General features: G+C 47.5%; 1 protein-coding gene across 3 annotated transcripts in view; it reads right to left on the reverse strand.

Moving 5' to 3' along the window:
- Positions 1-5,167: 5,167 nt before the first annotated feature.
- MMP17 (matrix metallopeptidase 17) overlaps positions 5,168-16,808 on the reverse strand; it is a 51,066-nt gene continuing 39,425 nt past the window's right edge. For 2 of the 3 annotated variants that reach the window (XM_058036726.1, XM_058036724.1), the window contains 6 exons: positions 15,288-15,464; positions 15,056-15,155; positions 13,410-13,492; positions 9,759-9,911; positions 7,351-7,608; positions 5,168-6,146 (listed from right to left, as the gene is read on the reverse strand). In XM_058036726.1, the coding sequence (XP_057892709.1) occupies positions 5,818-6,146; positions 7,351-7,608; positions 9,759-9,911; positions 13,410-13,492; positions 15,056-15,155; positions 15,288-15,464 (1,100 nt within the window). In that variant the 3' untranslated portion in view covers positions 5,168-5,817. The remainder of the gene's footprint in view (positions 6,147-7,350; positions 7,609-9,758; positions 9,912-13,409; positions 13,493-15,055; positions 15,156-15,287; positions 15,465-16,808) is intronic. The other variant, XM_058036727.1, reaches the window with a different exon arrangement.

The raw sequence follows: 16,808 nt of genomic DNA on the forward strand, positions 1-16,808 counted from the left end.
GAGGAACGCTGAGATCACGGATGCTAGGAAAGGTTTCTGAGAGGCCCCTCACAGGGCTAAGATAAGAGACATGAGATATCCAGACAACACACAATACACAAAAGACAAGTGACACGAGACACACCGGGACTGCTCTGCCCTGCTGTGCACCTCAGCACTGTGATCAAAAGGGAGATTTTGCTTTTATGGGGCATAAGGGGCAACATCTTGGCTGCCCTCATTGCCAGAGCCAACTCAGACCCCCACCTTAGCGAGTCCTGACCCAGCACCCCACGTTCATCCCCTCTGTGGGTTGCAGCCCTCTACTTATCTCTCAGACTTCTGGGGATGCTTCTCAGGTGCATAGAAAGGCCACCTCGTCAGCTGGGAAGGTCCTGCTGGCACCACACTAGTGTCTCTCAGACAGCTGTATTAAAGAAAACCAAACATCAGTGCCTGATCTTGGCACCACATTGCCCAAAACCCCACCACCCTGCTACTCACCGTGCTCCTAAGTAGGCCAGCACCTCCTAACCCTGACCCTCTGCTATGGATGCAATGCATCTGCACCTGAAAGAAAGTTAGAACATATGCCAAACACCTCCAGGATAACTCTGAAGCTGTAAACACCTTATGTCATTCTAGAAATATCATCTAGAGCCCAAGTACAGCCCACATTACTAATTTCAACTCCCCAGGCTTGTCCTATTGCAGCAGGCCATGTGGCAGGGCAGAACAGCTCCAGCACCAATGTGTGCAGGCACCCGTGACACAGAGCGTGACAAACAGATAGACAAGAAACACGACACATCATGCTTGTGGTGAGGGGAGAAGGTAAAAGGGACCCCAAAGACACACCAGGGAACACGGCACACCAGACAACACGACACAGACCAGAGCTGTTCTGCACTGCCCGCCTGAAAGCTGCCATCAAAAGTAGAGCCTCTCCCTTTAGCTGTCCTAAGAGGCCCTTGGACAAGATTGCTTTTCCCGCTGCCAATTTTTAAATCTGTCCCAGGGATTACCAACCTGCTACTCTCCCATCTCCAGGCCGTGGCCCCCAACTTATCTTTTGGATGATTGGTGATGGGAATCCATGTTGCACCTGCAATGAGTCTGCCTCGGAGGGCCCCATGATCACCTGCTAGCCTCTGGTCAGCTACAATAAAGAAAACCAAAACCAAAGTGTGAGTCCACAGTTATGTGGGCCAAATCCCTGCAAGTCAGCTACTTGCCCTCTCTTGAGTGTGCCTGGCTCCCTCAGGCTCCAGCTTCATCCTGATTCCAAGACTGTGGCCTTCATTAGGAGTGGCACCTGGGCTAGAGAAAGTCAAAGTTAAATGGCATTGCTGTGAGTGCAGTGGATGACCTTGTGTGCTGTAAGACATGGGAATGCCTCTGCTATGCTTCTGAGAAGCCTTGTATCTCAAATAGACACGATTTCTCTGCCTCAAATAGACAAAATTTATCTGCCCTCACCGCCCCCCCCCCAATAACTCCTAACTGGATACCTGCTCACCCTCCCTCTCCCAGTCACAATCCTCAATTCATCTGAATCCTCAATCTCAAGCATCATCCATGACACTGGGTAGATCCCCTTTGTGACATGACAAATCTGCTGAAAGTAGTGTTATGCTTGACACAAACTGGAATTTTAGGGAGTTGCACTCCTCAAAAAACAACCAAAAAACCAACAACAGAAACACACCTCCCCCCCCAAACAAACCTGCCCCCAAAACAAACTCCCCCCAAAACAAACCTAAAAAAATCCACACCAAAAAAACCCAAAAAAACAACCAAAAAACAAGATCACCCCCACAAAAACAAGAAAAAACCCCCAAGAACAACACCAGAATATGCAAATGAGCTTTACCCCCCCTAAACACAAAAACCAAAATCATGAACTCAAATACTCCCTGTTTCCATGCTGTTTTCTTCACAGTATCCTCAAAGCCTCTGTTGCTTTAGATGTCCAGAAACACCTGCTGGAAACAAGCTCAGAAAAGCTAAAAGAGCCTCTTCACTGAAATGAGAGGAGAGCTCTTACCCCAGCACATCCCAGAGAGGGAATGAAGCCCCTCAGCCAAGGCTGGGGTTAATATACCCCTGATTGTGCCCCGCCTCTCGTTCCCATGCCACCCGGGAAAAGGGAGGGGGCGAATCCCACCGGGTATAAAAGCCCACAGAGCAGCTGCAGCTGTTTGGCCCCTCTGACTCAAATTCAAGGGGAGTAAAGGGCTTGTTGCAGGGGAAAAATACTCAGGGAAATAACAGCACTTTTTTTTCTGCTACAACTTCTTGGAGCAAAAGGGCAAAAAACTGCTAAAAAATAAAACTTTCTGTTTAGGCAGCATAACTAGATAAATTGGGTAATTTGATGTTAACTTAGATAATTGTTCCTTAGTGGCTACTGAATAGTACTTCATGTGTGACTAAGCTGGGTGGAGAAGAATCCTAATGATATGAATAGTCTAAGTCTCCTTGGAACCTCTAATTTAGGCCATCTACATGACAAGTATAAATAAGGGAAATAAAAGCCTCCCAGGCAGTGTAAGGGCTAGGTGCATGCCAGGTTCACCCTTCTCTGAGATATTTGGTCCTACAGTACAGAAAGAAGTGCCCTGAAACGTAGTTTTAAACCCTTAAAATGCTGAAAAAGGCAGTGAACCCCTTAAAAAGAGGAAATGGGGCAGTTACCTCTACTGAAACTCATACAATGGCAAATAAATAGCTTCTACCCTTTAATTTACTCTCCTTAGGTATTGGGAAAAGAGGGGTTTTCCTTACTTTAAATGTCTCCAGTGATGAAAAAAGAGGGATTTTTCCTTCAGTTCAAACCCTTAGGATGGAAGGATAGCTGGCCTTCTCCCTCAATTTGGGCCTCAGGACAACAAAAAGGGGGTGGCTACCCTTAATTCAAACCCAAAAGAAACACTGTCAAGGTTTTTCCCTTCTATTTAAACTGGAAAATAATGGAAAATGGGAACTCCCCATCGATTAACACCCCTAACAGCATAGAAAAGGCAGAGATTCTTTCAATTGAGACCATTAAAATTCCAGGGGAAGCAGAGTCCCTCCCAGTTTGAACACAAAAAGTAATGGAAAATGAAGCTTTTTCCCTTTTTTCTAAACCCTTTTTCTCCTAATAATCCCTCTCCTTTCTGGGAGTGCTCTGGAGGGTCTGGGGGCTTTGGAGAGGGACTGACACAGGTTGCTGTCTGGTCTCGCTGTTAGGGTTGCTGTGTTGTGCTGCTGTTGGGGGAAAAGGCTGTTTTTAGGGGGGGCTGGTCAGGCTGAGGTTAGGGCTGGGGTGAGGGGTGAAACAGCTGTACCCTGTACCCCTGATCTCCACTGGACTGTCCAGCCCTCAAGCCCTCTCCCTTTACCCCTCAACCCGTCCCTCTGCCCCCCAGCCCTCAGCTCCTGTGTGTCACCCTTAACCCCCCTGAGAGTTGGTTTGGTATCTTGAAATTGGGTTTCCTATTATTTTGAAACTAGGTTGTTCTGGTATTTTGAAATGCAGTTTTTTATAGGCTGGTTTGCTTGGTATTTTTGTAGGCCAAGTTCTTAGTATTTTTTTTGGCTGGGAGTTTGGTATTTTTGTAGGCTGGGCTTTTAACATTGTTGTAAACTGTGGGTTTGTTATTTGAAAACCTGTGATTGGCAGGGGTTTGGTGCACCCAAGTTCAGTCTCCTGGTTTCATTTAGCTTCTTCCACTACAAGTAACCTAGCAGGGGATCTATTAAATTGCAGGATATACTATGTGACGCTTCCTGAAATACATACAAATTCCAGCTGCAGCAAAGCCCACCACCACATTTAGAAACCCTTCAGCAAAATGGTTGGAAAAGCAAAGCTGATGTCTAGTGACCTGGAGCTCCAGAGGATTGAGGGAAGCATGGGGAATGAGCAGACAGTGAACAGTTTCCACTGCTTTTCCTTCCAACTGCTACTGCAAGTGTAGCTTCCCTGCAATTTCATGTCCAGTGTGTCTCTTCCAAGCTCAACAGATGAACAATTGAGTACTCCAGGACTGGAGAGAGGGTGTTATCTGCTACTTGGCTACAGCTCCAAGAGGAATCTGTAACATACTGATGTTTAGAGTAAAGGCCTAAAATCTGTGTCGTCATGACTGAAGAGAAAGAAATGCAATGGGAATCAATCAAACGAACTTCACATCTCCCACAGCCCCAGCAACCTCTGCTTCGCTTGACTGGCAGAGGTGGGATGGGGAGCTGCTCTGAACAACAGAGGCAGCTTCACTCAGCAGACGGAGCTGTATGCCTGAGATTTTTTGCTTGTATGTTTCTAAAGGCTATTTAGTGATTTACTGGGATGTTTCATTGAGTCATGACCCATAAAATCATGTTATAGCACACCTGTGAGTGCTTGGGACTATTCAAAAATGCAAATAGCAGAGGGAAACTCAAGATGACCCCCTCTTTCTGTCAGGATGCAATTGTGCACTTATCCTGCCTTTCCTGCTGTGCCACAGAGGGCTTTGTGTTACACCTAGCACCAGGGCCACTGGAGCAGCTTTGGGTCCTGCAGTGACACTGTCTGCTCCATGTCTCCTTGAGAAGCTGGCCTCGGCAGGGCAGCAAAAGACATTTGTGCGGGAGCTTTGCAGAAGCAGGGCAGAGAAGACTGTGTCCTAGTGGTCTCCACCCATGACAACAGCACTTTGACAACAGCAGACTTGAGGGCCCTGGCTTCTTTGACATCTCATCCAAGTTTTCACTCACCATTTTCAAGGACTCTCAAATGCCCAGATCATACCATAGAAAATTGATAAACAGTGAGGAATAAATACAAACAGGTGCATCCTAAGGCAGCACTTGACCCTGGCTTCTGCCATTCCAAACTCCTGTCAGGGGCATCAAAAGGAATTTGAGCTGACTGCACAGGATCTTCCCTGCTCCGGCCCATCGTGTGCAGCACGGCCAGGTATGGCAGAGTCACAAACAAATGCAATCTTGATTCCTTCCAAAACATAAGGCCAACCCGACACAGGATTTCTGTGAGACCAGGAATTTGTGTGCACAGATTAGTCTGGGGCAGTGGTTGTAACTGCATCTCATTTGGCTGCACTACCCTCATCCACAGGGAAGGCTGCTATGAGCCTCAGCTGACAGTACCTTGCTGCAGGTATCAGGCTTGATCTGGCACAGGACTGGGAGATCTCCATGTAGGCGGCCAAGGTTTATTAGAGAAATTGTTAAATTACAATGACTTGAATACAAAGATAAGCTGCAGCACCTTCTGAAAGGCAAAGGTGTTTCTGACGCATAGAAACTGATACAGGTTACCCAGACACCAGTGACTACAGCAGGCTTGACAGTAAATAATGATCACCTTGCAGTTAATCTTAGTGGAGTCATGGTTTCTTCTAGTGTACATCCAATGGGATGTGTACATCGTCTCAGCACACAACTACTACCTCCTGCCAGCTGCCTTTCTGTCGCCATCTATCGCAGCAGCATCTCTTCTGTCCCCACTCCATCCCGGGAGCTCTCCCCTCCCTTGTTTGCTGTGTTTAAACATCCAGAGCAACACATCTCTAAGAAGCATTTCTAAATTCAATATAAGGCTGGTCTTATCTTTAACTGGATGGGGGAATAAGAAGATGCAGAACTCAACTCTGTTATTAGACCTTTAAACTCAAATTAAGAAGAAAGAAAATCCCCAAACAAAATCACTGTTCATTTCTCATGGAGAATTCAAACCCTTCACTAGCATGTTCTTAGGAATGTTTTTTTTTTCTGCTTGCAACAGTTAGTAATCACGGAGCTGTATCCCGGAGCACCATGGTGTTGTCCTGCTGGTGAGATGAGCCGTCAGAGGGCCACACAGACCAGTGCTGCTGTCCACACAGCCAGCACGAAGCTGGCAGTCAGTCTCTCAGGTATGGGGTGAGGGCACAGGGATGGGGTGCCTGAGGTGCAGGAGCAGACCTCGTAACGGTTCTTCGAGCGGCTCTCGTCGTGCTGTCCTGGCCTGGAGCGCGCCCCAGTCCTGCTGCTCCCGGCTGCCTCAGGGGCATCAGCCTGCATGTCACTGCACACCAGCCAGTCCCTAGCGATGGACTGTGGGTACCCGGGTTGCACCTCCAGATCACTGTCCAGCACCTTCCAGTACTCCTTGCCCTTGAAGAAGTAACTTGCACCTGCAAAGAGACCAAAACCCAAACATGAGGTGAGTGGCGGTGGATGGCATCCCAGAGAAAGGTCAAAGGAGCACTTGGAGCAGCAGAGGAGCGTTCCCACCCCAGCTGAGGCCTGGGGAGCAGAGGCGCATGAGATATCACTGCTTGTTGTCAATATCCCCTCTCGCTGCAGGAGGGATGCTCCAGAAGGGAAGGTAACTCTGTGCCTGCACAGGATCTCTCACCTCAGCCAGGAGCCACCAGCAGTTGGAGGTGGATGGTGAGCTGTTGCTTCTTCTGTGGTGAGTCCTGGAGCAGCTATGCCTCCCAGTACTAGTGCGTGTGTAGGGTCGAGGCCCTGTGAACCCACAGCTGGACACATCATGCACTACTCTCCTTCTTGTAATCGGGCATGGTAAAGCTGGAGACCCCACTATTCATTAATGAATTGAGGTGTGTGCTGCTGACCCTGGGCTCAGAAAAATAACCGGAGCTTGACAGAGCCCTGGGAACCTTCTGCTTTCAGGTGCACGTTTTCCGCTCTGAACTAGGAGGCTGTGAATTCTCTAAGCAGGCCCCATGCTCAGGAGGACTCCTACCTATGGGAATGTGACTCTCAATAGCTTTGGAAATTCAGCTTGAAAAGTCTCTGGAAGTAGCCTTCCTCTCTGCCTGGTTTAATGATTGCTACTACACTGTTAGGTCACCAGTAAATAAACCCTGGAAGTACCACCTTGTTGTGAGCGAATAGCTGATTGTGACAAAATTTTTGTGGTCTTTTCAGGGGAAAGAAACAATTGAGAAATCTCATCAGAAAATAAGTTGTAACTCTGGGTAAACATCTTTAAAAGTATTTTCTGTCTGCATCCTCATATATGCACCTAAAAATCCAATGACAACAAGACCAGCAAGGACCAAATCAGCCCATAATAGGATAAAAATCACTGCAAAACAGTGACATCACATGTCAACTGTGTTCTTTTAATGAAGTGCAATAATTATCCCCCCACCTTATTTTTGGTGCCTGTTTAAAATTACAAAGTCCTCTGGTGAGCAGTATGGGGAACTCTGGCTGGAATCACACTTCTCTCTTCAGCTTCCAGTCACCAGGAACATCCCATCAGGGGCTCAGTGTTTGTGTTGGCAGGCAGGGTAGAAGGGAGTACAGCTCAATAGAGCACTGATTTTCTTTGTTGTGCTTTTTTAAACTGCCATATGGACTCACCATCTGACCACCTCATGGCATCATCTAAAGGGTTAGGTATTCCCTTCCACGGGACGGCCTCTGAAGGATAGCCGGGATCCATCCTCCGCTCATGGTCATCGTAGCACCAGTAGAGATTGTCCTTAAAGAAATAAGTCTTGTCATTGTGAGCCCAGGAGAAAGCAGCGTCGATTCCTCCCGGGGGCAGGCCAAAGTCCGAAATGGGGCGTGGGTACCCTTCTTCCACATTGTTATCTTTGAAGACCCAGTATCTGTCTCCTGTGGAAAGGAAACAAGCACAGAATAAAATCACATTCATTGCACAGCCTAAACCAGTATTTCCCCACAGATGAGCTGAGCTAATGTTTCGTTATCTACTGTGGTGACAAAGTCTCGGGGCTGAGCTCTGGGCATTTAAGGATGGGAATAGGAAGGGGTCAGCCCATTGGGGAACGTCTGGCTTTGAACAGCTGCTTCTTTGTGTCAGGCTGTCCATGCACATAGCCCCTCTTTGCTGCTGAAAGCATGACTGTCCCAGGATATGAACACACTGACAGCATCAATAGAGCTGTCACTTTTATGTATTTGATGGAGGCATTTGGTTTTCTGCCCCTTGGATTTCTGCCTGATATCCAAAGAAACAAAGCAGCTTTTGTGGGCAAACTGGGCATTTTCTGCAGACTATTTGGCTCCTGAGAAGCCAAGTGTGGTCCACTTTGGAGGAGAAATCACCACTTTCTAAGGCCAGATGGGCCAAGAGACCTGTGCATTATGAGGATGCACAGGGACTGGATACATCCCATACGAGCAGCTCAGTGGTCTTCAAAGGTCTTACATAGCTGCCCCCTTGGCCTGACCTTGGGAAGGATGGAACAAGCAAATTAACCCAAATGTCTCAATTTCTTCATAGCTCTCTAACCACTGGAATAGTCTTCTTTTACAACACCTATTTAGGAGCCTGCAGTGCCCTTTTGGGTATTGCATAGCCTATTTTAAGGATCAGAATTTTTCCTCCCTTGGTTTTCTAGAATATCTGAAGGGGCCCTTAAATGCATGCCCATCTATCAGCAGCAGGACCTTAGAGGTCAAGGTAATTTGTGTTCTTTGATTTCAGTCCAGGGATCAATGAAATAGAGCTGGAGGGAGAGAATGAGTCGTATTTTATAGCTGGAAAGAAAATTCTGAGTTTGTGTTGGGAACTAGGCAGGACTAACACACAGAGAGAATGCATGTCTTGGAACAAGTTGCCAGCCGTGGCACATCTGGAATTTCAGCCTCCTTGGCAGCTGAGAGGAGCCCCTGGACCTGTGCTCTTGGTTGGTTGTCTGTTCATCCCCAGCAGAGAGAGAAGGAAGTGACTGAGGACCGCTGTGGTCTGCAGACCTGACTGGGAGGGTCTAGAGCCAGGCATAAGGGGTGGCACACCCCTTAAGCTGGCCCCATTTCCTCTGGGAAAGCAGAGCAGAGCAGGCTGCCTGAGGCAGCTGAACACACGTGGCAGAGCCTTCCATATGCTGTTCCATGAAGAGATGTGGGGCTCAGCATGGCTCTGCTCTCAGCTGCAGCAGTCCAGGAGGGTGTCAGCTGCACTTGGAAAGACCTTCTGCAAGCCTAGGGCCAGAGAGATGAGCCATCTCTCTGGCCTAGCTGGGGGAACTGAAAGCAAATTATTGCTTCCAGAAGTGCTTGGTTCAGCACTTCTCAAACCAATAATTGCGCCATGTTTCAAGCAGAACGGTTGGGAGACAAAAAGTAGTTTCCAAACAGGAAGAATGGAGAGCTGGAATGTGTTTAGCACTTCAAGTGCACAACCTTGGTGAAACAAGAGTCTTGCCAGGGTCTTGGGTGCCATTGAGTGCATGGGTGGTGTCTAACCAGCACAAGTAGATGGTCTGTGGGGCACTCAGACATTTGTATAGAAACCAAGAGGTAAACTGTTCCTCCAGCTCTTCTGAAATAAAAGCTTGCAAGTTTTTTTAAATTAAAAGAGAGAATTATACTACTAATTTTAAGAAAAAAACACAGTAACAGAAATATAATTATTAAAGCCAAGGTCTTCAGTTTCATTTTTATTTCCTCTCTGACTAATTTCTTTTCTCAGCAACACATACTGAAAAGAGAAAAGGTCAAAGGAGGAACACACCACTTTTGAGCATGTGCAGGGGTGGTTTTTGCTTGTGTTTCATTCTTGAAAAGCTCTTGAAAAGATTTATGCTACATTTGGCTGAACTTTATCTAATATGACATTTCCCTCAGTTTCTGGGGAACGTGACCATTAACTTTTGCTTGCCCTCCCTGCCAGCACATTTCTTCTGGCCTTGCTCATGGACAACAGGATTCAGACTGGCACTTGAGATGCTTAACATGTGGCACTGGTGTCTCCTGCCTAGCAACACATTCTATACCTCCAGCACCATGTTTGCTCTCACCTTTGAAGAAGACAATCTTGTGGTCGCTGATTCTCTCGTAGACTGCATCTAGGCTCTCCAGGTTGAGCGGCAAGCCCCGCCAGAAACGGTGAATCTGAGCCGGCTGGAGGGAGACCAAGTGCTTATTGCGAGTCAGTCTCCAGAAGTACTTGCCTGGAGGGACAGACTGGACATTACTGAACCACACTCAACCCCACCTTCCCTGGGGGGTGAGTGTCAGGTGGGTAGCAGCAGCAGGAAGCAAAGCGTGTGAGATGGGAGCCATGATTTAGAGCCATCCCGCTTTCCAGCAGCAGCTGTGACTGCTTTCTTTTTCTAGCAGTCATTAGAAGAAATCCCTTTCTTTTTTGGATGAAAATAATCCTCTGGACATTGTGCTGGAGCTGTTATACTCGTGGCCACAGCGTGGCTGCTGAGCCGGGGCAGGAGAGAGGAGTCTTCCGTCTCCTCCCTCCCTCTCTGCTCAGGACCTCCTGCAAGCTGGTGGGACCAGGCACTGACAGCCTTAAGCAAGAACTTCCAAAAAAACATCCCCATTCCTCCTCTCCTGAAGCAGCCACAACTTCCTGCACACAGTCCAGCTGCTTTTATGTTTGGAAATGTCTGGTATGTTACAGTGAAACACAGAAATACCAGATGGGTTGTTTTGTAATGAAGAAAAGGATTGAGAAAATAAAGGAGGAGGACAACATCTGAATAGATCTGGAAGGCTTGTGGTGGGGAAGGAGGCAGTTAAGGACTTTGATACCATCTAGAGCTGCAGGATACTAAGCAGAGACTGCAGTCCTGTGGAGCTTCCAGGATGAATGTACTGGTGGTACCAGCAAACGCACTTCAACACCTGCAGCAGCACTGCCCCAGCTAGGAAAGAGTATTTCGGGGATTTCTGAAATATTTTGGATGGTGTAAAAGAAAACAGACTTATGCTTTGTGGGAAGGATGACAAACTTTTTCCTGCTGAAAGAGCCTTATATGGGATTTCCCGAGGAATCTTAATGGTTTTCAGGGGCAACTCCAAACCCAACTCTGTGTTGGCTCTGGGATTCTTAGCCTTTTTGCAGCACATTTCATGCTGTGTTTTCTCCAAAGAGCTCCATGGAGTGATGTGAGCCACAGCAAGATGTTTAGGAGGCAACTCTCAACTTTGTCTTTTATTTGTTATTGCCCGTTAGAAATTATTGCACATTATTTGCATCTGGTCTTGCATTAATTTCTTGCATGAAAGCAATAGAAAACAAAGATGCATCTTCAGATTTCTATGCCCCACACACTCAAGATTTTTCTCCAGAGCTGGCAGATTGTGACACCAGCTTTTAAAATTTTATGGAAATCAGGTCTTAGGGTAATAATGCAGGACACAGAATTCTAACACCTTAACATTCCCAGAGAGGGAATTTTATTCTAATTATAAGGATTTATATAACATTCTTGTTCTTCTGCTCCAGTTTGCGTATTTGCTCTATCTTACTGAAACATTAATTAATAATAAATTCCAATATGGTGGGAATTGCCATAATTACAGATCCTTTAAAGAATATAAAAAATCCCAAGGATTCAAATTTGGTGGCTATTTTACATCAATGGAAACATTTGTAATTAAATAAAGATGATCTCTGCATCTGTAAATAGCAAGGCACTAGACAAGGTCAGATTTCCACCTTTTTAGCAAGAAATACAGCCCAACTTAATTCATTCTTTAGCAGATCAACATCTGAACTTCCAAGTTTCCTGGGCTCATTGGAGACACAAAAGGAAACCTCAGTACTGCTGACATTTTGTCCCTTTGGAAGTGATGGGCTCAGCAGGTGAGCTGCTGCAGGAGGAAAACCTTAAATCTACCCCAAAAGTCAGGAATAAATAGCCTGGTGACTTTGGTTGGGTTTTTATAAGCTATCAGGAAGAAGAAAGAAAATAAAGCACTTAAGTAGCAAGGAATGCTGAACAAGACAGCCCCAGTCTGCCTGGGCTTATGATCTGCCATAGCCCAGCCTGCTCACCAAAAGTGCTGGTGTTGCATGGATGATCATCAGCCAAAGCCAGATCCATAGGAGAACTGCTGCCACTAGCATGCAGGAATAATCTAAAACCCAAAATCCTAACCCCATATTTGTTAAAAAGCTCAATTTAAACCTTCCTCTGAGCTGAAAAACTGAACACAATAAAAACCAAGTGTGAGGTCCTGCTGCACCAAGATATGCATGATAGGTTGAGGCAATTGCTTTCTTTAATTTCAGTTAATTTTGATCCCAGCCGTGTTCCACGCTATCCAGACTTTGGGTGCCTTTGGCAAGACTGCTGCACACACCATGCAGATGCACACACAGGCCAAAGGTGTCAAAAACTTCGGGAGTCTGTGGTGAGGCACCTACATCAAAGCAAGCGGTGATTCCAAAGAGCAAAGTACACACTGTTGCCTTCAAAACAACAAGCCTATGAGGTCTGGGGAGCTCCAGTCCTGGGACCTTTGCAGTGGCTTCTTTCCATCTAGGAAACCAGCAGGACCAGCTCAGAATAAAATGCCTATTGAGGGACAAAGCTCAGCACTGGAGATTATTTACTCTGCCCCAGAGGTGACATCCCCTCTCCTTGGGGCACAGGACGGTTCGGGGGGCAACAACGGAGGCTGCAAGTAAAGTGCTGGAGGCATACATGCAGCTGGTATCCACTGAGCCTGTGCTCTTTACATCTCCTTTTTGGCCTGCAATAAATATATCCAAAAATAGACACAGAGATGGATTTCTCTTTACTTCATCAGTTTTTCCCCTCCGAGGGACAGCCAGCCATTTATCCTGACACCAGTTCATGACTTTGAGTTTCCCTTCTTAGCTGTGGCTTTTTGGAGCTGGCATCTGAACAAATAATGTTGTGGAACAGTCCCCATATTGTGCTTCCCTCAGGGCACAGGCAACACCAAATTCTCCGAAGTCCTTTTGCTGTTCTTGCTTGTGACCCAAGGCTCATGCTGTGATACCCAGATGCCAGGACGCTGCTGCTCATTCCTGGAGAAAATGCTTCTGCTTACCTGGTGGATGGCTTTGGGGTGGCCAGATGGTGGCTAGGGATGCAAAGAAACACCCATGGGCATTTTTACATCTTGGAAATGTGAGAAATCAAGCCCAGAGAGTCCAGCCTATAGAGGCTCTGCTCAGCTGAGAAGGTACCGATGGGATCCTCATCAACAGTTGGGCATCCTGGGAACACAGTGCCAGCAAGCATTCGCTGCCACAAAACCAGATGGTCCTCATTTATGTACATACTGTCTTTGAGAGATGTACGACAAGCAAAATTAGGGAAGGCGAAGCATGGGAGGAAAGAAAGGCTAGAGCTATCCAGGAGGAAAGCAGTGGAGTGTTGCTGCTCTGCTTATCCTTGGTTCGAGCTCGATTTTGACTTTTTGGGAGCACAATGATCAGATTTTAGTCCTTCAGCGGGCAGTCCAGTGTGATGGATCAGAGTAAAAACTGCTGCGCTGGATTGTCACCAGTCCGGCCCCACATTCAGGTATGAGATGCCTCCTTGGGTATGTGGGAGCAGCCCACAAACCCCAGCCAGCTCATCCTCACCACCCACTCCAGCCTATTCCACACTGTCCTGCCTCTGCTGCTGCCACATCAAAGCCACCGCAGGGTGGCACAGACCCCTGGTGCTCACCTTTGAAGAAGAAAGCCTCTCCCCGGATCTGGGCCACTGCATCGAAGTGCGTGTTACACCTGTTGGGCACGTCCCGCCTGAGCCTGTGGAGAGATTCCCAGGTAGGCAGTGAGGGGCTGTGTCCCCCCCGATGCCTGCTACCCCACAGACTGAATCACCCCTGCTCCTGGAGAAGACTACAGGCTGTGCCCATCTGTCACACCTCATGTTCAAGCCCAGCCACCTGCACAAACATTTCCAAGGCGAGCTCGGGCAAACCTCAGCCTGAAGACAGCTTGGGCTGACAACCCTGAGCCACTGGAAGCCATTGCTGGGAGTCGAGCGAGGACATGCTCTACATTCACCAGCTCATGTAGTTGGTGAGAGCTGGCTTCCTGCTCCCAGTGGCACGGTGTGGCTCGACCAGCTACCCCAGGGCAGCAGGACATGGAAATCAGCCAAGCAGCCTCTCACTCCAGCAGCTCAGGATGCCACTGCTCCAGGGCTAAGCTCCCAAGTGCCAGTGAGAGGTGACTGAGCTGCAAAGCAGAAAGCAGCTGAGCTTAAACAGAGGGACCTGGAGGAGCTACGTGACGTCCAGTGAAATCTACCTGGTGAAAGCCACCTGGCAAGTGGCAGCAGAGATATTGAGCTGCTTTAACAAGGTGGGTGGGGAAGGCACAGAGAATGAAGAACTGAGAGAGCCGCAAAGCCCACATAAGAAATAATGACTGATGGAGGAACAAGGAGAGGATGCAGTGAACACGCACGGAAAAGCTCCTGTGGATGACAAGGAAGCGTGAATCTATTCTGCGGATAGACAAATTGTGCTGGGCTGCCAGCACCAGCTTCTTTGCTTTTTGACCACAAAATGACAGATGTGGAGGCAAACCCCATCCAGTCTCCCAGAATACAAGGCAGGAACAAGGGGATGACGTGAGCAAGTTTCCTGCTGCTGGTATGAGATGGTGGCCTCTTACAACAGCAGGGAGAAAGGCTCTCTTATATCTAGGTCTAAACATGGCCATAAGGAGCCTGGTGGACAAGCGCCTTTAGAAGCTACATGCGGAGAAATGTAACCAATGGCATTCAGCATGTTCACACAAAAGGCACACGAGGTGACGGTGACCTGCTCCATCTCTGCTGCTCTCAACTGGGGCTTTTAGTGTCTGGCAAAAATGTGTGACCATCACCTCCTGCCTTTTTGTTCAGTGTCCCTTCTTCTCTTAACTGTCCTGCTGTCTTGGTCAACATTTATTAATGAGCTATGTCTTGCACTTCCCTTAACGAGGCCATGCTGGTTGCTTGATGGCACATGTAAGCAGCCCTTTGCCAATGTTAACCTGCATTGGAGTCAGACTATCAGTCCACTTGTTCCAATATTCACTCCCTCAGGTACATTAGGCAGTTGCTCACTGTGGAACAATTTAGGTAAGTTATACTTCTGCAATTCAGGATACTGCAGAGGAAGTTTGTTTAAAATTCCAGCAAGGATGAATTTACCTAAGGGTGACGGTGACAACTTTCCACTAATATGAATAAAAAATCTGAGTTTTAGCAAAATATCCAGAGAGAAATACCAAAGACAAAGTGAGCAGGAAAGAATATGGATGAAGCAGAGCTTCAGTACTACACATCCTTTGCAGGAAAGGAAGAATTTGACTTACGGGACAGTGGAGCGGTTCTCTGGCAGCTCTGGTAGGATTGGATGATCACCTGTTTTGCTTACTTCAGGCTTGGCTGTGGGGGACACAGATTCCCTGACTCCTGTGTAGAAAAAAAGGAGTAATAGGGAACACCATCCTTCCTACCAGCACCACTCACCCCAGAGAGCAGCTATTCCAATGTGTCCTACCATAGCAGGAACAAGGTGTAGCCAGTTGAGGGACACAAACTTACCATAGAGTTGCCAGATTCGGACTTTGTCCTCGTAAGGCAGGTCGTACTTCAGAGGGTCCCCCACTGGACCTTGGTAGTAGGGTCTCATGATAGACTCTATGGCAGAGATGTGGGTCAAGCCAATGGCATGGCCAAACTCATGGACAGCTACAGCAAATAGGTCCATCCCATGAGTGTCTGGAGATAAGGATAAAATTGAAATAATGTTCACTAAGTGCTGAGAGTAATTGGAGGATTTGGGTGGGCTACAGGGGCAGTAAGAGAAAATGTAGGTTTATCTTGAATAAACTGGAAAGAAGAGCTTTGGAATAGGTAAACTTCAAAAATTTTTTTTTTTTCCAGTTAGGGAATGGGGTGGATCATATGAATATGGAAAGCAAGACTTCAGCCTACACCAGTCTGGGTATCACCCATCTTATTTCCAAATCACTGTCGGCACCTGAGAAAAAAAAAGGGCTGAGACAGCAACCACATCAGAACCATTTCCTGAGTGGCACTAGAGAAGCTGAGCCAGAGCAGTCACTCCCTGCATCTCATGCCTGCTGCAGCTGCTGACACAGCCTTTGCATTGCCCAAAATACCAGATTTCTGCAGCCACCAGCCAGGAGCTTGTCACATCCTGTGACAATGAGCCAAGACATGAGCCGAGGAGCTGGGGAGTGCTGGCAGTGCCTGCCTGCCCGCAGGGCTTTCCCTGCCTGGCCTTGCACGATGCTGCCCCAGCCAAATCCACCCCTCAGCCATCCCGTATGCACACAAGTGCAGGAATGTTCATCTGCTTACCGACCACCAACCTGCTCATCTCACTGGTACCCTGACACAAGTAGGTGACTGTGTCCAGCTTGTTTTTAGAGGATTTACCATCTTCTCCTGTTACACATCCTGTGCTGCAGCTCTTGTGTCTGCTGCCTTTGGCAAACACTTTGATCCTCACATGCCACAATGGGCATTAGGGAGACACTGTTGAACATCAATACCTCAAGGCTTTGATGACTTTTTTCCTTCAGTCTGGGCTATCACTACTATATTCTCTTTCCCCAAATTTCCTTACTTGCAATCTGACCCCCAGTGCCTCACACCACACCCACATAAAGACCAATCCTATCTCCAGAGCCTGAGACACTCATGTAAAGGGTTAATGCTCGTTTCCAAACATATGCCACTGCTACCAAAGCAAAGGAGGAGCTGCTCCCAGCTGTATGGAACTGAGACTGCTTGGTGCATTCCCACAACCCAGCTCTAGACAGGCTGGACCGCATGTCCATGTAATTTCTGCCCCTCTCTGCACAGCAATGTCCTGCAGAGAGATACCAGAGGACAGCAATGATTTTAAGTGTGGTTCTTATAAAGATCATGATGTCAAGTATTGTGATAAAGAAGCAGTGACTTGGAAAGATCCCTGTGGAGCTCAGGGGAGAGTCACATTCCCTGAGAATGACTGGAGACAAAAGAGATGGCTTCTTTGCCATCTGAGATGGCTACTTTTTTGCACAAAAGTAGCTGATCCTGCCTAGTCCTTAG

This window comes from Melospiza georgiana, chromosome 18 (genome assembly GCF_028018845.1).
Source record: "Melospiza georgiana isolate bMelGeo1 chromosome 18, bMelGeo1.pri, whole genome shotgun sequence".
In the NCBI taxonomy this organism is placed as follows: domain Eukaryota; kingdom Metazoa; phylum Chordata; class Aves; order Passeriformes; family Passerellidae; genus Melospiza; species Melospiza georgiana.